Here is a 27170-nt window from a genome sequence, read left to right on the forward strand (position 1 = left end):
TCCTACATGTGAGCTCCCAAAGGCACCTGGTGGGCCACTGCGAGTAGCAGAGAGCTGGACTAGATGGACTTTGGTCTGATCCAGCTGGCTTGTTCTTATGTTCTTATGTTCTTATGTTCTTATGCTGTGGCAAACCAGTAAACATTGTGTGAGGCCAGAACTCAAGTCCGGCCTGTGCAGCTGTTTTGAGAAAAGATAGGTTAGAGACAAATTCCCCCCAAAAAACCATCAGACATCTGACATCAGAAACAAACAGACAGTTTTACTTAGCAGAATATAGATAAGAACATAAGATCTCTGACAGAAGGTAACCCCTTCTGGGTGCTCTCGAAAGAGATACCCCCCCTTCTGGGTGTTCTCAACAGAGAGACACACCCAGCATACAAAATGCCTTAGTCTTTATAGATACAAAGAATACATACGTCACAGTTCATCCCCTTACTCACGTACATAATCCATACCCCTTTCATGTGCTATAAGCATGAACCTTAAAATCCCATTGGATGATTTTTGTCTCTTTGTCACATTAAGACAGCCTCTACTCTACGTGTCACATTCCTTCTGTTACAGAAACGCTGCATGCTGTTTCTCACGCCCCTCTGCCCATATGCAAACCAATAAAACTAACTTCTGCCTTTTCTGGTTTTCAAGAATAACCTGTTTTCTAAGTTTGCTTTTCTAAGTTTGCTCCTGAAGAGAGATACCTCCTCAGGGTATGTAGGTTGATCTTACCTACCTACATTCTTTAGGATCATAAAACTTCCCTTCTCCCAGTTTGAAATGATTTCACTTTAAAAGATTATACAAACATTGATTCTAACAATTATACCATCGATTCTAATACAATAGAATTATAGTACAATACCAGTAAATGTGAATCTCTCATTATCATTTCTCTGTTCATTTAACATACATAGAAAAACACTTTTCCCTATTTAACTAATCACATTCATTTCTATTTTAATCTCTGATCTCTTTTTATGATTCTGTTTATTTATGTAGCTATCCCCTATAGCTGGTTCTAACCAAAAACAAAGCTATAAAGTATATGTCTTCTGTCACGTTGGCCCCTTAGTGACAAGATCTTAAAGATGTCTACTTGCCTGCATAACTGCTGACAAGCTTCTAACATGCCTTTTGACCTGCTGCTAACATGCAGTCCTGCTGGTCACTATACAGAAACCCCATTTTATTTATTTATTTTGAGTTTTTATACCGCCCTACCCCCGAAGGGCTCTGGGCGGTGAACAACAGTTTAAAACATACAATCAAGTCGATTTAAAATAGATACAGCGTTTAAACATATAAAACATATAAAACAGCGTCAGCAACAAAATCCAATTTTAAAAACCTCCGCAAAGGAGGCGGGAGGGGTCCCATAGATGGTGGAGGGACCCTAGAACAAGAACTAGAGTAGAAGGGTGGAGGGAGGGGGGCACACATCAGCGGCCGGACACTCCAAAAGCCCGGCGGAACAACTCCGTCTTACAGGCCCTGCGGAACTCACCAAGATCCCGCAGGGCCCGGACAGCTGGAGGGAGAGTGTTCCACCAGGCAGGGGTCAGGGCCGTAAAAGCCCTGGCCCGTGTGGAGGCCAGCTGCATCATTGAGGGGCCGGGGACTAGCAGCAAATTGGCCTCTGCCGAACGCAGAGGCCTGGAAGGGACATATGGGGTAATGCGGTCCCGAAGGTACGAGGGTCCCAGACCGCGTAAGGCCTTAAAGGTCAGCACCCATACCTTGAAGATTTTGATTCTTAGAAATCTTTGGTTCATACAACATCCATATTTCTTGATCAAATACAAATGTTTAGGCATTCTGGTCCATCTCCACATTGTGATGTGACCTCACCCCATGGGTCAGTAATGATCTGGTGCTTGCACAAGGGACTACCTTTGCTGTTAAGCCACTCCAGCCCGCCCAATCACATGGCTGAGTTTTTTTGGGAGGGGAGGGGGAATTCCCCCTTGCACATAGAAAACTAGCAGTTCAGGAGAAAAGCTAGCTTAGATTCCTTCTGCATGATGCACTTCTTCGCTGTTTCCACAGGCGGTGTCTCGATGGCTCAGCCCCAAGCTGATCCTGCCTATGCCACTTCTGGGGCCACCTGGGATGACCGAGCAAGTTCTGGGTACTCAGCACCTTCAGCCCGAGAGGAGAGGCCAATGAGGCAGGTGTCTCCCTACAGCCAAGCTACCATGCCGCCTGCTGCCCCAGCACCCGCCCGGCAAGCTCCTCAAGAGGAGGAGGAGGAAGATGAGGCCAACAGCTATGACTCCGATGAAGCAAGTAGGTGGTCTCATGTCCCTTCAGGCTGCTCCTGCCTATGGCTGTTTCTGCATGGGCAATGAATGGCGACCTGGAGATGGTAAAAACGCCGTCTCCAGGCCGCCGATACGCTTACGGGTGCACGGGGAGCTGCACCAGCAGCGCGCCACTGCGGCGCTACGCCTTCCTCTCCCGACCTGGAAGCGTCGCATTTCCCCAGAGCTGCCTCCCAGCTCTTGGGAAGAAACACTGCAGGTGAAGCCCGCTGCAAGTTTGCTTAACGGCAGCGGCTTCATGCCGCCTCCCCATCTCCGTGACCGGCATTGTTCACCTGTTCTCGAAGCCTCCGGTAGCGTAGCGAGCCGGTGCCTGGGGATTTCGCATACCTGCACCGCTGGAGCAGCGAGGCGCGCAGAACCAGAGGCGTGTCCCCAGGCCTCGGGCGTGCGGGCGAGAGCCCGGGACATGTTGGTCGGTGCCGGGCCGGCGCTTCCATGGCGCTGGCTGCCCGGCTATAGCCTCTTTGCGGAACCCGTCCATCGCGGGCGAGTCCCAGCGTCGCCGAGGTCGGCGTCATAAGCGTTGACCGGCGTTATCTCGCCTTCGCTTGAGGCGGCGGCCTATGATGTTGGAAGTTTAGTAGTATCAACTTCTGAAATGTTTTAACTTTCCCTGGAAATGTAGTCCTTTTCCTTTTCTGACGAGCCGGGATCTGGGATCCTGGGAGGTCTGCGGGTTTTTCCTGGGACCCGCTAAGTGCCTTTAATGGCTGGTAAATAAGTAATTGGGGAAGAAGCGGTTTTGTGAGCCCGTTTCGGCCTTGCTCATGGAAAAATAACACGCTCCCCCCCACCCCTGCCCCCAAAACTCCTCACTGGAGCATTTGCATTATTTATGGCAGATGGAAGAGCCGGGAGGCACCGTTGCGCCGCTATACTTGGGAGGGAGAGGTGGGGGGGGGGAGGGGTGAAGATTAAAAACTGGAATCAGAAATTGGAAGACGTATCTTCCAGGCTTCTGTTGCATCACAGTGACTGATGTAACCTAATACCGTGTTTCTCCGAAAATAAGACAGTGTCTTATATTCATTTTTGCTACCCAAGATGCGCTATGTCGTATTTTCAGAGGATGTCTTATTTTCGCTCCGGCCCACAGCTGCATGCTCTGGTGTTCTGTTATTGACGCATGCTTCCAAACAAAAAACTGTGCAAGTAACTATGTCTTACTTTCAGGGATGTTTTATATTTAGCACTTCAGCAAAACCTCTACTACGTCTTATTCTCAGGGGATGTCTTAATTTCGGAGAAACAGGGTAGGCAGATCTGTTCAGAGTCCATCTGTCGGGTCAGACCCAAAGGTCTTCTAGTGCAGTCTTGCCTCCTTGGACTGAAGTAGCGGTAATGCAAGGTGAAGTGCCCACATGGCACGATGGCTCAGTTGAGATCTCTGGCTCCATCACAATTACTAATAATTGTCTCAGATTCAATGAAATCAGATCCAAGCATGTGAATCTTACTCCTTTACATTTACCCCATCTCCCTAGTCCACTAGATTACACTACTTGTTCGGACAACCCTGATCCTTCTCTGGCTGTATGATAGTGGCAGACTTTCTCCTGGAAATTACTAAACGCCAGTAGATTTCCTTCGACCTAACATTTATTTCCTGCATTGTATATGCTTTTTAATCCATTTTTTATTATTGTTGTACTGTTGTCTATGCCAATAAAGGCTTGCTTCTCTACCTCTGACTGGCGGGGCTGTCCAGGTAGATAAAGGTGAGTCTGAACACCTGGGCCTGAAATCCTTGAGGTAGAAATTCAGGAATCGAATCTGGGTCCTTGTTCATGCAAAGCAGGGGCTGTGCCACCCCCCCCCCCATTAAAGGAGATGGTTCCTCTGTATGTCTATCCCTCCCCGTTTGCCCTTGAATCTTAGCTGTTTCCTTCCTGCCCACCCATTCCGGTTTGCTCCTGAAGTGAGGACTGGAGAGCCCCTGGAATTACAGCTGACCTCCAGGCTACCTACCGATATCAGTTCCCTGAAGAAGGTGGCGGCTTCAGAGGGTGGGCTGTATGACATCATACCATTTTGATGTCCAGCTCCATGCCTAGGAGAGCCAGAGCGTGAAGTGTAGTGGGTTAGAACAGAACAGTTCAGCACTCTAATCTAGGAGGAACCGGGTTTGAGTCCCTGCTCTGGCTACTTGAGCTGTATGGGAGAACTTATCTGGAGAACTAGACTAGCTTGTGCACTCCCACACATGCCAACTGGGTGACCTTGGGCTAGTCACAGTTCATCGGATCTCTCTCAGCCCCACCCACCTCACTGGGTGTTTGTTGTGGGGTGGGGAAGGGAAAGGAGATTGTTGTTCCTTTGATTCTCCTTACAAGAGAGAAAGGGGGGATATGAATCCAAACTCTTCTTCTTCCACAGCCTCCAGCCCCAAATCTCCAGCAGCCTCCAACCCAGAGATGGGCAACAGCATGTGCCACGAGGCCTGGCATTGCATTATTACTGCTTCTGAGCAGAGCATTTATTGGACGGTATTATTGCTATGAGTAGTTGTAATATTAGGGTTCTACATTGTGTAGATTAATTGGTTAGATTAATTGATTGAAAAGCATTTTCAATAATTAAAAAGGCACTCTCCGTCCAATTAATCAGGCAGCTGCATTTTTAAAAGTTACCTTCAAAACCAAGTAATGATAAAAACTGTCCTCTTAGAAGCGAGTTTGTGAGTGTCTGGGAGAAAGAAAATTTGCTAACTTGATTTACAGGAAAAGTGCAAAGAGATGACTCTCAGAGGAGTATTGGTTTTCCTTTAGAGTTATTGTTCTTTCTCCTATGCAGGGTTAATTGATAGCATGTTTTAATAGCTTTTTTTAAAAAGAATGTCCAAGGCTCCAGATATACAATCACACACAAGTGAATGAGAATTCAAAGAATACAGAATTCAAAGAATAGCAGTAGGTTTTACATAATAGCAGTGAGAATTTCCAATTAAAACAGCCGCAGATAATGTATTTAAAACACCTTTGAATCCTAGAAGCAAAACAGAGAATTAATAAATAATAAACTGGCCAAAGAAAAGATAATAAAAGAGTTGCAAAGTAAACAGAGGGGATGTTAGGAGGATATGTTCAATTAAGGAAGGCCACGGTATACCACCTCTGCTCATGCCTTGCCTTGAAAACCTCTTGAGGGGGTGGCCACGTGGGCTGCAACTTGATGGCATTTAGTTATAATTATTCATTCAATGAAAAGTTTTGGACGCCCACCTTTCCAATTAAGGTCTCCTACATGTCTTATGTGCAGACATTAAAACAGATCTGAAGACTCGGGGAAAAATAGAAACTTTCAGAACAGTGTTTTTTAGGAGGAGGAGGAGGGGGGGTTGAATTTATATCCCCCCTTTCTCCCTATAGACCCACCTGAGGGGCTTACAGATTTCCTTTGCCCTTAGCTCCGTCACAAGCAGAACGCACCCTGTGGGGTGGACCCAGAGGCTTATAGAGCCTCGAGAGAGCTGTGACTAGCTCCATGGGTCACCCAGCTGGCATGTGTGGGGAGTGCACACAGGCTAATCTAGATTCCCCAATAAGCACGCCACACAGCTCAGGCGGCAGGCGGGGAATCAAACCCAGTTCCTCCAGATTCAGGTACACCTGCTCTTTAGCAACCACCCTACGCCATGGCATGCTCTCAGTGATTGCCCCTCCATCAGTTTTTTTCCAGCCCTGGTTTTGTATTTGTATGGGGCACCTCCCTAGGCTGCTGTGACATGGAGGCCGGCAAAGGCAAACCTCGTCTGAACATCAGTTGCCTTGAAACCCCTAACCCTGAGTAAACTGTGACTTGACATCCAACAAGAAAACTATTAGTTAATCAACAGCTTTCTCTAAAGAGTAAGAACAGGAAGAAGAAGAGTTTGGATTTATATCCCCCTTTCTCTCCTGCAGGAGACTCAAAGGGGCTGACAATCTCACTTGCCCTCCCCCCCTCCTTAACACACACCCTATGGAGTGGGTGGAGACAGAGAGTCTGAAGCTGTGACTAGCCCAAGGTCACCCCAGCTGGCGTGTGTGGGAGTGCACAGGCAACTAATCTGAATTCCCCTCTAGATGAAGCCTCCACAGCTCAGGCGGCAGCGCTGGGAATCAAAACCCGTTCCTCCAAGATTAGATACACTTGAGCTCTTAACCTCCCTGCCACTGCTGCATGGGGGGGGGAGTAACACCTGCTTTGGGCGTCCCCTTATGCCTCTCGCTCTTATGCCTCTGCCCCCAGCACCTTTAGCTGTCAGGAGCCTGCCCGTGGAGCCACCCCAGCCTGGCCAGGACCGGATTCCCCAGTTAAAGGGGTGCCCTCTTGGCGGCCGCCAAAGCCAGGAGTGCTCTTTCAGCCAGTGCCAGAGCTCTGCTGGCTGTCAGAGCAGCCTGACGGAGTGGGGCCAAGGGGAGGGGTGTGGGGGCGATTCTCTGCCCCCCCTTGTGACCAGCTGGCGTGCGCCTGGGGACATATGCCCCCACATGTCCCCATGAACGTTCCATCTGTGCTAAAGAGACAATTGAATTGTGACAGAGTTATCCATTTTCCTGCCCTGGCTGCTTTCCTGGTGCTTTTGGCTTCTCTGCCCTCTTCTCCCCTCCGCCTGAGCAGGTGCTCCTCCGTCTCTGTCTCATGCTTGTCTCTTTATAGGCCTCTCTCTGGAAACCTTGGTATTGCTTTAAGATCTGCTTCTGAGTCTCTCTCTCTCTCTCTCTCTCTCCTCTCTCTCTCTCTCTCTCTCGGCAGCCACTTTGGGATCTTTGGAATTCACCCTCTTGTACAGTCCAGACAACAGCTCTTTGCACTGCGCCATCATTAAGGCAAAAGTAAGTTTGGCTTTTCCGGGTGTGGCCATCTCAAATCCAAATCCAAAACCTTTATTAGGCATAAAACCGGTGTGTGTGTCAAGAATTTCAAATACAATAAGAAGATCCTTGTTGCGCAACTTGCGAGGTACACAGAGTAAAAAAAATATAGCAACAGCTTCTGTAGAGATTTCAACATTAGGAGTTATTTAGAAGCTTAGCCCGTTTTTATTTTATCAGAGAAGTGCACAACAAATTTTATTTTAACAACAGTGCCCTAACTTGAATTCAAGTTTCTTTTTCCTGTGGGCCACCAGTATATACCATCCAGCATTGAAGATTTCAATGCTAAATCGCGGCTCCTCAGCTCCTCTATGGAGCACCCTATTTGGATCGGAGCTATAAACAAGAAATATAAACATGATCCGTTTCTTCCACAAAATTATAGATACCAAATTGTGCTTCATATGCAGCCCTATGATGATGTTTAGAACTCGGGCAAATATCGCGTATGCCACCGATGGCCTGGCTGAGAACTGTCAGATGCTAGCTCACGTATCCACTATTTGCAGGATCACTCCAGTTTGTTACCTCATGCTTTCGATTTATGCAAATTCGAGATTGGCTGAAACTAGTTGAGGGAAAAAATCAACACTCTTGGCTTTCATTAGAGTCGTTAGTCCCTCTTTTCCCTATCAGAGCATATAGCTCTTAGCGAAAACTAAGCTATTAGAACAAAATTATCGGGGATATGATAGCTTATTTCACGAAGCGTGTTTATTCCCTGCTTATTCAATTGAACAAAAAAGGACATGGCAATTATTTACAGTGGATCCGCAATAAATTAAGAAGAGCTTTAACACTGGCCAGATTCAATCTAATGCCTTCTATGCTGCTCTGTAGATATCAACAAATTGATAAAACAGAGGAGGCTATGTCCATTACAATATGGGTCAGGTGGAACACTACGATCATACCCTCTTTCATTGTGTAAGGTTTGAAATCAGAATGTCACAATCTGCACTTATCCCATTTTCTGTATAACAATTAACTGATTATAGCCAAGATACCTATGCTTTTTTTTGAACAACATGGATCCCACAGTGTGTGAGAATGTAGCTTAAAATTTCTGCTAACAATAATAGGCGTAGATGAATGCAACCAATGTCTATGTATTATATGACCACATATAGCCAGCAGTAATTTTTCTAGCTTCTGTCAGTATCCGATAGTTTAAGTGGAGTTAACTTAGCTGAAGGAATGTCCTATAGTTACAAGAAGGACCATGTATATATTTTAGTATTTTAGTATTTTAGTACCAGTGTCTATAATTGTGAGCAATAATGGGCAAATTTTGTATGCTGATTTGTATGTTTATTTTATGCCAATAAAGGCTTGTGACTATTTAGAAGCTTAGCCGTTTTTATTTTATCAGAAAGGAGCATAAAATCCTGTTGGTCGCATACATGGGTTCTCGAAATCAGTTCTGATAAAGTTGTTGTATTTTTTTGAACAATGAAGCAGAGATGTGAGAAAGTGTATCCAGTTAGTATCAGGACAAAATCGGACAGCTATAGCAGCTCATTTTGTGGAATACTAGAGAAGCGCCTTTGAAGATGTACTGACGAAAAAAAAGAGTTACACCTTTTGCTCTAGTCAAGGTGACCCATCTGCAGTTGTAATTAACAATTGTGTTGTTCCAGGTATATAGCGGGGCTAGATTTCTGAGGGATAATCCCAAAAGAATATTGGAGAGCAAAAGAGCTTTGCTTGGCGTTGCTCAGGAGGAATTTGATATTCTTGTGCGATCGATAAATAATCTTAGTCTTTAGCGTGCTGTAAATCTCGGAGCTGAACATTTGTAGGGCCTCCCAAGAGAAGCCCAAGGAAAAGATCTTTTTTCCAATATGTAGATGTGGCCATCTCCTGAAATCCCTCTCACGGGATGGGAACATCCTCTCGTCCTAAGCAACGATCCCAGGTGGCCCTGAAGGTCCTGACTACTAGCCATTGTTTGCACTTTGTTTGCAATTTTGATTCCTCAGGCACAACCACCCCCCCGCCCCCGATCTTTGTATTCTCTGTGCATTTTTTGCTGCTGGCAATTCTGTTTTGTGCCATTTTTTTGGCGCACAAAGAATGCTGGAAATTTTATTCCACCTCAGTCCTACCCTGTCATCTGGGTTACTGTTCCTTCTGATTTTAAAGAGCCAGTGCGGTGCCGTTCGGTTGGTGTATTTTTGACGTATTTTGCTGCAGTTATTTTTTTCCTGTTCATTTTATGTTTTGTACATTTACATGTTTGTTGCTTCAATTTTAATTCATTCTGTTTGTTGTTAGCTGCTCCAGGAAACAGTTTCTTGAACAGAGTAGGACAGGGGAGGTGAGACAGCAACATTTAAAATCCATACCTGGATACCTGGTAATGGGAACCCATCCAAGGGGGCTGGAGGTCATCCACTTTCACAAGAGACTAGTCGAAATGGAGTGTCCAAGTAGCACTGGATTGCCTTGCTGTGCTTTGGGAAGATGCTGCCGGTCTCTATGGTTAAACCTCTCCCGTGAGCTTCCCCCATTGATTGCATGTTGTCAGGCAAAGACATTTTTTGTAAATGCACACACATATGGCTGTGTGCTGACGAGATCACTGCTCACACCTCTAGGTTGGGCTGCACGGAACAACCCATGAAACCGCTGCATCCTTGAAGTGAGGTCTCTCCCTCCCTGATGTGACATAGCAGAGGGAAATCCCTGCCTCTGTGAACTGATAGTTGTATCTTCAAATGTGCAAAGAGAGTAGAGCATCAGGTGATGAACTCCTTTGGCACTCCAGATGTTATGGACTGCAATTCCCATCAGCCCCTGCCAGCATGGCCAATTGGCCAACAGATCTGTCCTGTCGATGAGGCGCTTTGCCCCAACTGCTGCTTGTAACAGAGGAAGGTTCTTACATTGGGAAAAAAAATCACTTCCCTGAAAAACAGTTTCCCTGCATTTGGGTGCTGTGTGTTTTCCGGGCTGTATGGCCGTGTTCTAGCAGCATTCTCTCCTGACATTTCGCTTCTGCCATACTGTAACGGTTTAGCATCTTCAGAGGAGATCTGATGTTGGGAAAGCAAGTGGAGTATATATATATCTGTTGGAGTGCGTCTAGGGTGGGTGAAGAAACATTGTCTCAGAGCAAATAAAGAAGGCAAGCCAGGTCCAATAGTTGAGGCATCTGAACAGGAAGTATGAGTAACAATGGAAGTCTATAGCATGGGAGTAACAATGGAGATAGCAAGGTCACTGAGTGGGAAGCATCTGAATAGAAGTATCCTGGCCTTTGTTTTTAACTTTTGTCTATAGTCATCCACTATGATGTTTGTATGGAGCTGATTAGTCAAACTGTCTTGACTCCTAGTATTTTTCAACACTTTGGCAGCCAAGTTCTGATTTCTATTTTCATAGTTTCTTCCTCCCTGTTACAAAATTGTCCATGTGGGCTATATGGATTTCAATGGCTTCTCTATTATGTTATTAGTCTGGCCGTGAGTGGCTTTCTCAGAGTGGTCCAGAATTTCTGTTTTTTCAAATAATATTCTCATGTCCAGGTTTGGGACATATTTATCATGCGTTCTGGCTATTGCTGATTTTTTCTGGCTAGAAATAGTCTGCAGTGCCTTTAGGTGCCTCTTTGATACGTGTCTTATTTGTCCCAATAGCTGCCATGCTTGAGTGAGTTCCGCTATCGTAGACTTGTCCACAGCTGCAGTCCACAGTGAAAGGAGAAACCGGGATATGTTTTAGGGGTGCGCTTCTGAAGAACAGGCTTGGGCAGTGCAGTGCCGTAGCACCTAGCGTTAACTCCACAAGAGTAATTTCCCAGAATCCTTTGCAACATGCTGAAGGTATTTCCTGAGCTTCTCTCGAGTAGAGATGTCCATGTGGGAAAAGGGTTTCTCAGGACAGCCAGTGTTTGAAAGGTGCAGCTGTGAAACCTTCTTCAAAAAGTTTTTTAATTAAAAACCCCCAGTTTCCTGAACGTGTCCTGAGTCAGCCATCGCTGGGATGTTTAAATTCCACCTCTCCTGCCCTTTGCTTTGGGGAGTGTCTGACTTGTCCTGATTTTATTCCTGCCCAGGGACTGAAGCCGATGGACTCCAACGGGCTGGCCGATCCTTACGTCAAGCTGCATCTGTTGCCGGGGGCCAGCAAGGTAAGGGCGATTCCGTGTCTCTGGCTGGCCTTTCCACACTCTCTGAAGGGGCGGAGCAGTTCTGCACAAGGTGGTTCGCAATAAAACCCTCAAAAAGGTTATTTTGTGATTGCTTTCCCTGATACCAGGAACTCCTGACAGTAAAACCCAACCAACATAGCCCACCCGTGCTGCGACGCTTGAAACAACAAGTTAAATGGCGATTTCAGTACCAGCTGCTTCAAACTGTAATCCCCAATAACAAAATGGTTTGGCCCGGTTCAACCCCTTGCTTTTTTGCAATGATCTTGTCAGGTGCCGCGGAAGGTGTGTGAAACGATGCTTTCCTCTCTCTGTTTTACTGGCCCTGTTTGCATTTGGCAGTCCAACAAACTTTGAGGACGAAGACTCTGATGTTCGCCACGTAACCCCGTATTACATGGAATGAGACGCTGGAGTGGTATCCAACGGCAGACACCGAGGAAGACATGCAGCGGAAAACGCTAAGGCATGCAAAGGGTTTGGTGGAAGGAATGGCGGGGTCGGGTCGGGGTAATGGGGTTCTTCTTCCAGTAGCACCTTAGAGACCTATAGGATTTCTGGGCATAAGATTTCGAGAGCTTAGAGAGTCAATGCTCATATCACTCCCGGGTGCTTCTATATAGACCAGGGGTGCAGGAACCTCGCGGCTCTCCAGATATCAGGAACTACAATTCCCATCAGCCCCTAGTTCCTGAACATCTGGAGAGCCGCAGGTTCCCTACCCCTGTTCTAGACTCAAATCTAGCTGTTCTACTGCAGACCCTCTGAAACCATCTCGCCTCTGACAAAGTGTTCTTTGGTCGGCAATGTCTGCTTTCCTTGTTCCTCGTAGGATTTCTGTATGTGACGAGGACAAGTTTGGCCACAATGAATTTATTGGCGAGACCAGGGTGGCTTTGAAGAAGGTCAAGCCCAACCAGAAGAAGAATTTCAGCATCTGTCTGGAAAGAGTCGTACCGGTACGTGTCCCTTCTCTGCCAATATTGCATTGTTGCAACAAGTCGTTACGGAAGGGCGGGGGGCTGGATCCCAGGGGTCCATCCCCCCCCCCCCAATGGAGATGCTTCCCCATATCTCAGTTTGCTTCATTGGGTCACCTCCTGGAGCGACTCTACAGCAGATTCAGATTTGGAAGAATTGATCTGACGTGTCCTTATCTTAGGGGCAAATTTACAGAAGACAGATCTATCCAGAGCCATTAGCAATAACAACTAAATAAAGCATCATGTTCAGTGACAGTCTACCTGAATTTCAGATGCTTGTGGAAAAACAGAGTGCATGTGTGGGTGGAGGGTTTGTGTCAGCTCTGTGCCCTTGCCAGGGGCGTAACGAGGCAAACTGGAGCCCTGGGCAAAACCTGAGTTGGATGCCCCCCATGGGCAGCGGAAGGAGGTGGAGCTCCCCTGTCAGGTATCCCGTGATGATACCCTGAAATGTTGGTGCCGATCTCTCTAAAAATGCGCCCCCTGTAGGCCGAAACATGAAAAAACACCCCCCCCAAATGCTGGAGCATGCTCTGCAAAATTCCTGAGCCCTGGGCAGCTGCCCGCTTTGCCCAATGGACATTACGCCACTGGCCCTTGCACATGAAACTGGCCAGTGTTGGGGAGTGGGGGCAGGGGGTGGGGACGCAGGACTTGGGTTTGAGTCAGAAAAAAAGACTTACATCATGTATTCCAAAGGAGGCGGGTCCCCCTAGGCAGGAATCTGTGCAGGAAAAGACAATCTAAGGATGGTCCCACTTTCACTCAAATATCTTCGGATATTTCTAGTGGCTGAAGCATTTACTAAATTAATTGGTTCGACTAATTGATGCCAAAAAAGGGAACGAGTCGGCAGGTGACAGCATCGTTCTTGAGGACTTAATTACTGTGGAGAAGTTCAGAACAAAGGGGACTCTCTCATCCCCCTGTCAAAGCTTTTGCAAGGGAGCACGCAGGGGTGTTGCATAATGATCAAGCTGTCACCTGGCGTCTCTGTTCCTTTGCTGGCTGGCTGACACATTGCTTGGGGTAGCCCTATAATTCTTCCTCCTTTCATCTAATTGACGATAATCTTTTGAACAAATAAAGATGGTTCCAGATGAGAGCATTTCACAGTTTTGGGTGACGAGATGTGACATTGCCGCAGGCCCCCGATCCCCTCCTGCCTGTCTGGCCTTCTGTGACTGGCAGGGCTCTCTCGGGGGCGCTGGCAGGGAAACCTCTTTCCCAGCCCCTGAGATCTTGCTGGGGGGCATGAGCTCTGCCTCTCCCTTGTCTTTGCCTTCCTCTCTCACATAGAAGAAGAGGAGTTTGGATTTATATTCCCCCTTTCTCTCCTGCAGGAGACTCAAAGGGGAGCTGGACAATCCTCCTTTGCCCTTCCCCCTCACAGCAAACACCCCTGTGAGGTGGAGTGGGGCTGAGAGAGCTCCGAGAAGCTGTGATCAGCCCTGGGTCACCCCCAGCTGGCGCAGTGTGGGGAGATGCACAGGCCAATCTGAATTCCCCAGATAAGCCTCCACAGCTCAGGCGGCAGAGTGGGGAATCAGACCTGGTTCCTCCAGATTAGATACACGAGCTCTTAACCTCCTACGCCACTGCTGCATAGGAAGGAATGCCTCTGCGGAAACAATTGCTTTCTGCCCCAGGCGTAAGTCATCCACTTAAAAAAAAAACCAGGGATCCCCCCCCCCCCCTTTGGAACAGGGTCTGGATTCATGTGCAACTGACCAGGTGCTCGGGAGCAGCAGCAGCAGAAGGCCATTGCTTTCACATCCTGCCTGTGAGCTCCCAAAGGCACCTGGTGGGCCACTGCAAGTAGCAGAGAGCTGGAATAGATGGACTCTGGTCTGATCCAGCTGGCTTGTTCTTATGTTCTTAACTGTACACAAATTTAATTGGTCAAGGAACATGTGCTTTGATCAAGCCTTGATGTATGGAGCCCCGATATGTATTGGGGAGGGACTGGGGCTCAGGGGAAGAGCCTCTGCCTTGTAGGTATCCGGTTCAATCCTGGGCGTCTCCAGTCAACATATCAGGTAATAGGTGAGGGGGAAACTCTCCACCTGAGATGCTGGACAGCCATTGCCAGTCAAGAGTAGGCAAAACTGACCTTGACTGACCAATGGTCTGATTTAATATAAAGTGGCTGTGTGTCTGGCCACGCACGCATTTTTTGGATGATGGAAATATTTGGGCCCTTTGAAATGCAAGCAGTTTTTAAAGGAGGAGAGGAATAGAGAAAGCTGTAGAAGGAAGAGTACAGAATCCCTTTGGACCAGGCTTGACAGACTTCTCAAATTGCCTTCTGCACATGATTAAAGGAAGCCTCCCCCCCCCCGCCCCCCGTCCCCTCCAATCCAATTAATTGGTTAGACTGGGGGGAAGAATTAGGACTAATGCGGAAACACTTCTTCGCACTAGCGTGCAGTGACAAGCTTAAGGAATCTGCTGCCACAGGAGGTGGTGATGGCACACTAACCTGGAATAGCCTGCAAAGGGGCTTGGACAGATTTCTGGAGGAGAAGTCGATCTATGGCTACCAATCTTGATCCTCCTTGATCTCAGATTGCAAATGCCTATAACAGTCTGAAGGTGCTTTCAAGGGGCACCGAAAGCACGCAGCACTTGTGAAGGCTGCTACTGCTTTCACCTCACTGCATGTGAGCTTCCCAAAGGCACCTGGTGGAGCCCATCTGCACTGCAGTAGCAGAGAGCTAATCTAAGATGGACTCTTGGTCTGATCCAGCTGGCTTGTTCTTATGTTCTTAATTCTAACCTCCAGATGAAGCGTGCAGGGACAACGGGGTCCTCGCGAGGAATGGCCCTCTATGAAGATGAGGTAAGATGGCCCTTTGCTGTGGAAGGATCTTTCTTAGCTGCCCAGGGCAGGAGTTGAAGTAAATTGGAGCCAAGGTTTAGGGCTTTGCACTAATGGATATTTTAGGTTCATGATGTGTAAGCTCCCAGATTGTTACCCAACCGTGGCATTAGCCCAGACCTGCCTTGGAAGAGGGCATGAATGAATGTGATCCCCCAAACATTGTGATATTGCTTGGAGCCCCTTGCCGTCCTCTGTTTGGCCCCTCCTGGTTACAACCTCTTTTTCTCCTCCTCCTTGGGTACCTTGCTCTGCTGTCTCATGCACCCCTTTCCCTAGGACTTGCTTTCTTCCCCAGTCCTTCTGTGACATCACAGGACGTGAGCCAATTGCTGTTCGAGCCGTCATTGACTCACTCTGTGTAATCCATCTTGAGTCCCAGTGAGAAAGGTGGGCTGTAGTAAAGTAAATAAACAAACAAATAAATAAGGGGTCTGCAACCTGTGGCTCTCCAGATGTTCATGGACTACAAATCCCATCAGCCCCTGCCATGCTGGCAGGGGCGCTGAGTGGGACGGTAGTCCATGAATCCATCTATGAGACGCCAGGCTGCAAGACCCAGACAACTTCAACTCAGTTTGTGGTGTTATTAAGAGCAGATTAAAATCAAAGAACTGCACTTTCTAAATCAAGGTAGCGATGAACCCAAGTTGTTGCTCTTCATCTTAGAAGATGGCAGGGGCCAAAGCCGGCCAAAATCCTCCCCGACTCTCAGAGGATCTGCTGGCTGTGGAAGAATTAACCCAATCCACATCAGGTCCCCGCATGCCTGGAATATTATTTTTCAAGATGCTGAGAGGATCTAGTCTTTTCTTCTCTCCTTTGGCCCTGAAGACTCTGCAGCAGCACAGTTCACAGAAACATCTGCAGCTCCCTAAATGTCAAAAGGGATTGTGGTGTGAAGGGAAGAGCAGCCGGTTCACTGGGTGCAGGCCGGATCCAGGCTGATCGTAGGCATCACCGCGCAGTGTGACTCTCTCCCTTCAGCCGCAGTTGTTTTCTTGTGCAGACTGCCCCCCAGTGGTCAGATTTCTCCTCCATCACCTTTTGGGACAGCTTTCCTGAAAAGCAAGTGCTGATTCACGGTCAGGAACGGCACAGCCAAGTCAAAGCCTGCCCGTGTGTGAAGCAGCCATTGTTGGTGGGCCACTAACATGGAGCATTCTCACTGTTCCTGGCAAGATGCTGTTTGAGGGATTTGTCTGTGTGTGTGTGTGAAGGAAGGGTTTTTTGTTGCAAATCACCAGCTCATCTTGTGGGATTTGTGAGTGGGACGCAGGCGTGAGCTGCTTCCAAAAGAGGAGAGGAAAAATGAATCTGGCCACAAGGATACGTTTTACAAAAAGCCTTCAGGGGAGAGAAAAGCCTTATAAACCCATTAATAGTGTGGTGGGTGGAGGGCATTTTCCCTGCCTTACTCATAACGCTCGAGCTCCGAATCCCTCTTGGCCAATAAGCGCAACACATCAATGTACCTAAATGCATCCTTTGGAACTTGCTGCCTCAGGTAATACCAATGGCCACTGGCTTAGATAACTTTTAAAGGGTGTGTGTTTCAGGTCTACGATCTCACTCAATGGCGGACTCTGGATTTCATCACACAGAAGCCTTTATTGCAGTGGTGGTGAACCCATGGGTATCGGAATTTGCCACAGAGGTGCAGTTACTCGGAGCCGTTTCTGTGACCGCAGCGCAGCATAGCAAACAGCCTTAAGCCCCCACATACACACACATCTAGGCTGGCCTGGGCCGCTGGCCTTGATTATTAGCATTAAACCTAGTTTGGGGAAGCAGTATAGGTAACCCTGTTAAGCACTGTTAAACCTCACTGATTTTCATGCAAAGAACTGAAGCATGATCCTTTACCTGGGAGTAAGCTCGGTTGCTGGCAATGGGGCTTGCTTCTGAGTAAACCCTCCTAGGCTCGTGATTCACCCGTTGGAAGAGTTGCACGGATGCTTCAAAGCAAAGCCACCGACTACCACCAAGCTTACTCCCAAGTAACGCACACCTCTGAGCCAACTGCTTTTTCTAAACTAAAATTTCAGTATTCAGGTTAAATTGCTGTGTTGGCACTTTGCAATAAATAAGTACGTTTTGGGTTGCAATTTGGGCACTCGGTCTCGAAAAGGTTCACCATCGCTGCTTTATTGGAATGATTGATGTGTCCCTGGCTTGCAAAGCCAGCTCTAACCCTCTTCCCAAATACCCCTTTGCTTTATTCCCTCTACTGCCCACACACCCCTTCCCCACCCCACACAAGGCGCAGCGCAGGAACGTGAAAGAAGTAAAGTCCCCTCAATGCCATTGCGGAGATACAGGAAGCCATCTGCCCAACCCCCCTTCCCGAGGAAGGCCAGAGATGCATCTGCTATCTACAGTTGCTAGCACAGAGGAAAGGAGGGAAGAAATGAAAGACCCAGCAACCCAGAGGGCCCAACTCAGGACCAACTCTGGACTCAGGCCCGTTGACCTCCTTCCAATAATCAGACTCAGATCCACTGAAATTGATTTATTGCATCCAAGTAGCGCACAAGTACACTCCAGAGTTTCTTTGCTGGATCTGACAGGTTCACACTAAGCATCAGCAGCCGATATCCCTCCCTCTCAAGATTGTCCTAAAAGCAAAAGCTTTCTCAGGCCAGGCAGTTCCTTCAAGGTCGGGACTCTGATAAGGGTCCAGGTACTGTCCGGCTTTGGGAACGAACAGCTACTATTAGTCTCTAAACCAGGGGTCTGAGAAGGATCCAATCAGCAGTGGTCGTGGTAACAGCAGAAGCAGTTAAGGAAAAGAAAACGCAGGAACCCAGGCGTTGTTCACTTCAAAAGAAACAAGAAGGGTTTTATTCCTTATTCCAAAAGCACAAAACAGCTCATGTCAGAGTGCAGAAGTGCAGCAACTGGATAATCCAAAGCACGAACAAGGAGCAAGAGCTGTTCTGTGCATATATATACTCAGACATACAATAATCCAGGGAGTAGTGATGCAATCACACTAGATGTGCTTAGTCATGAAGCCTTGCATCACCCACCCTGAAACTAGGTGAAAGGTGGAGGATTGCATCAGCCAAGCTGTCAAGTAGATTTTGCTGATCTAATTGTCAAGTCCTAACAGGGTCTTCAAACTATGGCCCTCCAGATGTTCATGGACTACAATGCCCATCAACCCCTGCCAGCATGGCCAAGTGGCAGGGCTGATGGGAATTGTAGGTCATGAACATCTGGGGGGCCATAGTTTGAAGACCCTTGCTCTAAACAAAGCAAGCACCAGCAATCACAAGAATCGGCCCACTCAATTACAAGGAATGGAAACCTACTGAGCCGAGGCACGGCTGGTGCTGGTGGTTCTTCCAACCAACTTTTTTCTCTCCTCTCTACTTTTCTACTCCCTGCAGATGGATCCGGGGAACAACGTGGAGGAGCGCGGGAAGATCTTGGTGTCGCTCATGTACAGCACCCAGAAAGGAGGGCTCATTGTTGGCATTGTGCGCGCCGTCCACTTAGCGGCTATGGATGCCAATGGCTACTCGGACCCGTTTGTTAAAATGTAAGCTGGGCTTTCAATTCAATTCAATAAGCCTTTATTGGCATATATACAATAGTTCCAGTTAAATTATAGTTCCAGTTAAAATATAGTTCCAGTTAAAAAAATACAGTTTCAGTTAAAAGTTGAATAGTAAAAAACTTCACATTTGTCATACATTCAGTTTGTAAACTTCTCAATACAAAACTTTTGCCACTATAAGGCAACAATGAAAATCCCTGACAACTTAAAAGCATAACTGCTTTATCTGATTCAGTATATGACTTCAATCATAGGGTCTATCAGCTTGGGATAGCAGGCTGGATCCGGAGTTCTTGGTATAATACGCAGTTCAGGAGAATGTATGATATTGGGATGGAATCCAGCTGTCCTATGCTACAGGGACAAGAACCTCTTATCGCTTGGAGAGACCTTTAAGTCTTCCTCTATGTAACAGAGATGGCATGATGTTAAATCTAGCCAACATATAGGCTCTCCTGTGTATGGGATTTGTGAGTGCTGTAATATAATAGGCTGGGTATCCCTGCGTGAAAGGAATTGACATATTTGTTGGTGAACAAGATTTATAAGCTGGGCTTTCACCTCTTGGGCAGCCAAGGGCTGGGGTTCCCATCTGGGCAAGGCTGGAATTATCCACCAAGGCTGCAGATATTTCCTAGGTTTGCACTTTGGCTATGAAATACTCGAATCCCACCAAGCGCTCTTTCCCAAGTGTTTCTAAGCATGGAAAAGGGTTGAAGTTGCATTCTGTCGTTCTCAGTTTCTTGAAGCCGGACATGGGGAAGAAAGCCAAACAGAAGACACAAATCAAGAAGAAGACTTTGAACCCCGAGTTTAATGAGGTGAGGCTGGGCAGGAGCCTTCCTCGGTTTTGATGAGTTACCAGTGAAATTGGTTACTTAGCGATAATCCCATTTCCAGATGTTATGGACCTACCACTTCCATCAGCCTCTGCCAAGCATGAAGGCCAATTGGCCATGCTGGCAGAGGCTGATGGGAATTGTAGTCCATAACATCTGGAGTGCCAAAGGTTCGCCACCACGGGCATTAGACCCTGGTTTCTAATAGACCCCGACTGAACGAGAAAACCAAATGACAGACTGGGACATCGCAGCTCACTATTTTTTCCTCAACACTCCCTCTCCCCCCCAGCAACAAATCTGCTTTTCTATAAAAGCAAAACTCAGAACTTCAGAATACAGCCTCTTTGTTTGCGCCCATGGTTGGTGCAAGTCCCTCTTAGAGCTGGCATTTTTTTAGCGCTTTTATTTTTGTGGAAAGCATATGAATCAAACATCCTGAGAGAAACCAGGAACTTTCTGGCTCTGAATGGACAGAAGGATGTCACAGCTAAGTCCCACTCCAACCAACTCTCTCTGTCTTCTGAGCAGGGCCTTCTTGGTTGCTGTTCCACAACGATGCAGTACCATCCCCCAGAAGGCCTCTTTTATTTATTTATTTCTTTTTTAATTTCTCAGTCTTATAGACTGCCCAACCCCCGAAGGGCTCTGGCTCCGATACTTCTTTCTAAGCCCTATTAGCTACTTGTGGTCTGCCCCGCAGTGAGTGCACTTTCCCTTTTGGGCAGATTCTTGGCTGCGCACACATTTCCCCCCTCCGGAATTCACTGATAAGTAGATCAGAGAAGGCCTGTGGCTTCCAAATCCTCTTTAAGTGCGAGTTTCCCCATTCTCTTTGCTGAAAAAGCGAAGTTTTGTTGTGTGTGCTCAGCCCCCTGTGGCTTTGCTAGGCCCTCCTGTTTTTCAACACCCACCTAACAGCACTTGGCCAGCACAGTAGCTGGAAGAGGGTTCTTTTTTAAAAAAAGAGAAAAAGGGGCCAGCAGCAAGACAAGCGGGGGGGAAGGGAAATGGGGGGTGGCTGTTCTGGGGGAGGCTTCATAGTGGAAGAATCCCTGGTAATCACTGAAAATCCACTGTGGGGAGAGGGGAGGGCGGGCAAGGTGCAGGCGTAACCTACGTACCAAACTGTGCATGTTCTGCCAAGTTCTCCCTGCTGCCTTCGCTCCCAGAGTTTGGGTGCTCGAGATGGTCATTGGCTAACACAAGGGGTTGTTGGTTTTCTTCCGATGTGCTTGTTGATTTTGCATTTTCGTTCGAAAAGCCAGCGTTGACGAGCCAATGTTGTGTTTTGCAGGAATTTTTCTATGACATCAAGCACAGCGACCTGGCCAAGAAACAGCTCGATATCTCCGTCTGGGATTATGACATCGGCAAGTCCAATGACTACATTGGTAAGGGTCAAAAGCTGTTAGTGTCAAGAGCGACTGCCGAGGTGGAATGGAAAGCCGGGGCCTGGCCACATTCGGGACTGAAGTTTTGTCCCTGGGAAAATCAAAATCCAACAGATCCACTCCACTCATGGTGACACCCCCCCCCCCAAATGTAAGGAGCTGTCCTCTGTTGCAGGAACGGAGGGTGGGATTTTTTGCTTCCTCATATGCAGAGGGGATGGAGGAGGGGGGAAACATGCTCATAGATTGCTGTACAGCAGTGTTTCCCAACCTTTTTGAGGTCAGGGTACCCTTGACCTCACTCTTCATATCTCACGGTATCCCCTGCTGCCACCCTCCCACCTTCCCCTCCCCATTGCCCCTGTTTGCCACACACCCCACCTTCCTCCCAGGTGAAGGGAAGCACTAGGGGTGGGGGGTGGGGGGTGGCTGCTGACCTTGTGGCAGGCCCTGCCCCATGGAGCCCAGCCTCCATGTCCCTCTGCTATGGAGCTTCAGTAGGAGACAATTCACAAAATGAAGGGTGGTAATGGTGGTGAGTAGTGTTGCCCGCTGGCACTTCTGGGACATGAGCTCAGCGGCATTTCAGGGTACTCAAGGGAACCCTGGTTGAGAATGAAAGCTGCTGTACAGCCTTGCTTACATGCACTCCCAAACTTTTGACTGAGATGTGGAAAAAGCGTGGTGGGAGTGCAAATGTGTTGGTGGATTTCGTAAGGACTGGAGGTTGGGCAGTGCCCAGGAAGGGATGTGCATGTGTGTGAAATCAATAAAGAAATGAGATTTGCATTGACGGCGGAGGGGCGATCAGGTGGGTGGGTGTGCAATCTGGATTTGGAGGAGGCACAATGGAGCAGAAGCCTGGGATGACTCATAGAGTGTCGGAGGACTGTTCGCTGGTTAACTGCCTGCAGACAAACACAACCAGCCCTCTGCGTTATCCCTGCCTCCGCCCTCGTCTTTGTCTCTCTCTCCATGTTCAGAGGCAATCAACCTCTGAATCCCAGTGCCAGCAGGCAGCTCCAGAGAAAGGCCCCGGCCCCTATGCGTTGTTGTCGTCCCACCAGAGGAATTGGTTGGCCACCATGTGAAACAGCATGGTGGACTAGATGGACCACAGGTCTTATCCCCCAAAGCCGTTCTTGCGTTATTATGTTCTCTCTCTCTCTCTCTCTCCCTCTCCCTCTCCCTCTCTCCCTCTCCCCCCCTCTCCCCTCCTCTCCCTCTCCCCCTCTCCCCCTCTCCCCCCCTCTCTCCCTCCCTCCCCCTCCCTCCCTCCCTCCCTCTCTCTCTCTCTCTCTCTCTCAGGTGGGTGCCAACTGGGCATCACAGCCAAAGGTGAACGCTTGAAACACTGGTATGAATGTCTGAAGAACAAGGATAAGAAAATCGAGCGCTGGCACGCCTTACAGAACGAGAACCACGTGGCCAGTGATTAGAGGGCTGCCCTTGCACCCACCCTCCTTCCCCCTCCCAGTAGATTTCTGACATCTCGTCTTCCAACACGTTTACAGTTCCTTTCAGCACTCGTGGGAAAAGAGACCCCTCCGATCTTCTTCCCAGGGGCAGCCTCTCTCCTTCACTGTTCTCATGCCAAGGAATACCCTGGTTCTATTTTCTGTTTGTATGGTGATCCATTTTTACTCCCCCGTTCCCCTCCTCCCCACCCCCCGGGGTACATTGATGTACAGATTTTCAAGCAATAGCCCAGCACTGACCATTTTTACTTTGGCCTCTGCTTTTTTGGCAGCTCGACGTCAATCCCTGTTCTGCTCCCCCCCCTTTCCCCCCTCCCCAAATGACCTTGACCCCGCCGGTCTCTTTTCCTCCCATGTCGACTTCTGCATGTGGAACATCCTCTTGCTCCACTCATTTAGCCCCTCCCTCCCCTCCCCTCCCCTCCCCCTGTATAAAATGAAATACTTTTAGCATTGCTATTGGAAAATGCACGGCTACGGTCCTTCGATCTGGCTGCTTTGAGCATGGAGGCAGCAGCTAAAACACAGCAAGCGCGAGACAGCTCGAGCTTCTCCAGACTCCAACGTTCACACAAGAGCAGCTCTGCCTGGGTGCTAACCCATAACACACAATGTCGCAGCACCGCGCGCTTCTTCCGGACGCTGCGCTGTTCCTGCCTGTGGCCTGATGCCCGTGCAAGTCAGTCGATGCGGGGCTTCACCTCTAGTAGCGTGCATTTCATGGCGTGAGCGCTGTGCACTTCTCACTACAATGCTTCCAGCGAAAGGACCCGGGCTCTTTTCTCCTCTGGCTGGCAACTGGACTGGTCAAAAGGCCACTCAAACACCTCTGCCCTGTGGTGTGAGCCCCATTCATTCCCATGGTGCGTGTCTAGAAGGCATTTCCATTGGATCCATCTGACCCTCTTGAGTTTTTAATTCACATCAGGGACAGCCCATCTCCTGGGCACACCTGGGCACACCTGGGCACACCTGGGCCCAGAGCACACCACAGCAGGAAGGGGAGCAACTCACCTACTGCCCCTATGCGCAGGCACCAAGGCCCCTTGCTCCCATATCCAAGGGCAGGAAGAGTTTGAAGCGTCACCCACTTGAAATCCAGGAGTGGCCTCTCGACATTCAGCAGAGCTCTCTGGGAGAGGAAGCAGGGAGAGGTGATGAATCCTCTTCCATCGCTTGTGTCCAGAGTTTGCATGTCTGGAGCTTGTGGCGTGTCCCCTGTGGCTCGGGCCAGAGAGCGCGGAGGCTTTTAGGTCAGGTAGTATCAGGTGATCCCCTTCTGGCTGGAGGCTCTCCAGGAAGGTTTCTAGCTGGACAGCTGGGATCCCCCGCAATTCTCTCCTTCCGCTTGAACTTGGTGCTGCGGCCCAAGACAAGCCCCTGTCCGATACTCTCAACCTGTAGGCCTTGATATGGCTCAGAGTTCAACAGGTATCTTACATTTTTTGATGTTCTTCTCGTTGGAATATGTCCTTCTTGCGATACCCAAAACCTTTGCATTTACAGTATCCCAAGAACGTTCCTGAAGTCTCTCCCAAATGGAGGGTGGAGCAAGTAGAAGAAAAAAGAGTTTGGATTCATATCCCTCTTTTCTCAACCGTGAGGAGCCTCAAAGTGGCCTACAAGCCCCCTCCCTTCCTCTCCCCACAACAGACGCCTTTGGCGCAGGTAGGTGGAGCTTCAAGAGAATTCGAGAGAACCCATTGACTAGCCCAGCAGGTGACTCCCATGTGTGGGGAGCAGAAGGAGCAAATCCCAGTTCACCAGATAATAGTGCTGCTCATGTGGAGGAGTAAATCAAACCCAGCTCTCCTGGGATTAGAGTCAGCACCTTGCAACTGTTAGCTAGCCCGTCCTGATTGAAAAGTGGCCAGTGGGCAACTGTGGACTTTGCTGGCAAGTGAATGGGCCAGTCCTGGGAGTGGCCACTCCTTGTGTGGGTGGGTGCCTTCCCACAAAGAGAGGGAGCAATGGGACGCAACTCTGTACCCGTCTGCCACCACCCTAGAGTGCCAGCTGTAGGTGGTATGCCAGTGGTGTGGAAAGGGGTCCACCTGGAAGAGCCTTCTACATTTGGCTGCTAAAAAATGCTTGGGAGTTCAAGCCCCAGTGCTGTTCTGGAGCCTCTTATTAGTTGTCGTATTTTTGTTCCCGGTGGAGCCATGATCAGCTGCCTGTCTGTTCTCGTGATGGTGCCATTAGAGCCGTCCCGGCCCTCTTCTTAGAATCTTAACGTGCCAGTCTGTTGAGGAGGGCTCCTTCTGCCAACGGACAGCCTGGATGTTTTGTGTGTCCTGTGTGGGAGTTTCAACAAAGTGTGTTGTGTTGTCTGTGGTGACCTGTGATGTCTTGTCCTCTCAGGAGAAAAGAAAGGAGCCTGATATTTCTCCCGCCTCCCCCTTCCCCCTTTGTCCAAGATGGCCTCCTTGGATTTCTGTTTTCAACCCCCTTGTTGAGAAGTTGGCCAAGTGCATCGCTCGGCTGAAGGACCTCAGTCAATGATTTCATTGCCAGACCTGCTGGGTCTGGTGCAGGACCCGGCTGACTTCTGGGTTGTGTGACTTTGTAGCTTGCCCCTCGTCTTATTTTCCCAACCCTTCTTTTTTAAAAAGGTAGCATTTAAAAACCTATTGGAAGCGTTCGTTTAGTAGACTGATGTCTGTTGGATCCGGCAGAGGCCTGCAGCTACTTTCATTCTCTTTCTCACAAGTGACTCTAACTCATGGGTGTCAAACTTGCGGCCCTCCAGATGTTATGGACTACAGTTCCCATCATCCCCTGCCAGCATGATACTGGCAGGGGATGATGGGAACTGTAGTCCACAACATCTGGAGGGCCGCGAGTTTGACACCTGTGCTCTAACTCAATGAGGTTCTGGGAAATCATATACTCCAGAGGTCCCCAGTTTTTTGGACCTTGTGGGCACCTTTGGAATTCTGACCCAGGGTGGTGGGTGCAGCTGCAAAAGCACTGCTGCCGGAGGCGGAGCTAGCCACAAAATGGCTGCCACTGGAGGCGGAGCGAACTACAAAATGGCTGCCGCAGCTCATATTCAGTTAAATAGTGAAGATCCTTGTGCCAGGGTGAATACATCTAAAGAAAACAAACAAACAAACCACAAAATGGCTGCCACCGGAGGCCGAGCCAACCACAAAATGGCCGCCTCAGCTCACCTTCAGGCACGGAGGGAAGATTCTTGTGCTATGGTGGCAGCTGCTGCCAAAGCAACATTAAAAAAAACCTGCACAGCCAATTAAATCTCCAGTGGCCAATCCGAAGTCTAGCTGGGCAGAATGTGTACCTGCCCCTGCCTCTGCCCCTTTCTAAAGACACTTGGCAGATCCCAGGAAGGCACCTGTTGGGAACCCTGGCATAGTCCCAGCATTGTTTCTCTCTGTCAATCAGTGAGGCAGGGCCATGTACCAGTTGAGAGGAGTTTCAGTGATCTCCTGCACACTACTGTAGGCTGACCAGACGTCCCGCTTTTGGCGGGACAGTCCTGCCTTTAAACAATTTGTCCCGCGGGTTTTTTCAAGTGTCCCAGTTTTTGAAAGGCTGCCGCACTGCCTTCTGGGGCACAAGGCACTGTAGCAGCCTCCTGCGTGAGACCGCAGGAGCACACGGCCTTCTGGGGCGCTCCCGTTTCCCGCCCACCCATCCCAGTTCACAAAGGTGACCATTTGGTCACCTTACACTACTGTCCTTCCCTGAAATGGCTCCATGGAGTCACAATGTCTCCCTGTGAGTGGAAAACATACAGGCAATATGAGAGTGCTTATATGATTCCTGTAACGGTGCAAACAGTGACTCTGTGGAGCTACTTCATGTTGGGACGGTGCTGTGAAGCGATCGGGGAGACTCTTGTGTTCATTTGAAGGCCTTCACGTGACTGCTAAAAAGTGCTTGGGAGTTGCGCCCAGGGAGTTCCGTGCATCATTGTCCAGTTGTGCCCTAACACAGTGTTGCAACAGAACTCTGGGGAACGGGAGCTATGGGGAAGGCTGGTGCACACCGTTGTGGGGGTTGTGCAGTGCACCCATCTCCGCCGAGCACAGAGGGCTCTTTCCTTTACTGGGGCCCTGACTCCATTTTCAAAAACCCGTCAGGTAGGGTGAAGACTGTTCCATGTCCCTCAGAGGCTGATACCCGTTGAGATCCACCTTGGACAACATCGGTGGTGCCTGTGTCCTCCCCTGTTTTAACAACCTTTTCTACATCCCTCGTTCCATACGAAGAGGTTCTCTCTGGGCATCTGTTGTCTCAGAAGACAGCTGTGTTCAAGACCATCCTGTAATCTGCGACCGTTCCAGCAACAGTGCGCACTTTTCCTCCCGCGGTTTTCTTTTTCGTCCTCCTCTTGGCAGTTTGTGACTGTTTGGAATACGACTTCCTCTCTCCTTTCTTTGTAAACGAAGCATGCACATACAGATCGAGAATGGTGCAAAACCTCCCCCCCCAGGCTCTGACCGCACCCCCCTTTTGACAATCGCATTCTGTCCAGCATGCAGTGAATTTCACAGGGAAAGGAAACGAAATGTCAGTTTACAGCTATTTAAACAGCCAACGTACCACCGAAACTAGAAAAAAACCCCATCTGATCTTCCACTGCATGCGGGTGTAAACGAAGAAACAACCTTTCTTTCTTCATGTCATACCTAATAAACTGAGAATAATGGGGGGAAGACTCA

General features: G+C 48.7%; 1 protein-coding gene across 1 annotated transcript; it reads left to right on the plus strand.

Annotated features, from left to right (window-relative positions):
* The first annotated feature begins 2049 nt into the window (after window positions 1-2049).
* Window positions 2050-27170, plus strand: RPH3A (rabphilin 3A). Its single transcript, XM_048514249.1, is given in 10 exon segments — window positions 2050-2289; window positions 7065-7144; window positions 11247-11335; window positions 11701-11808; window positions 12175-12301; window positions 15111-15167; window positions 18602-18753; window positions 19511-19592; window positions 20908-21004; window positions 22313-27170. Coding segments are annotated over 10 exon segments (1152 nt in total). The 5' UTR covers window positions 2050-2060; the 3' UTR covers window positions 22444-27170.

This window comes from Sphaerodactylus townsendi, linkage group LG13, assembly GCF_021028975.2.
Source record: "Sphaerodactylus townsendi isolate TG3544 linkage group LG13, MPM_Stown_v2.3, whole genome shotgun sequence".
Lineage (NCBI taxonomy): Eukaryota > Metazoa > Chordata > Lepidosauria > Squamata > Sphaerodactylidae > Sphaerodactylus > Sphaerodactylus townsendi.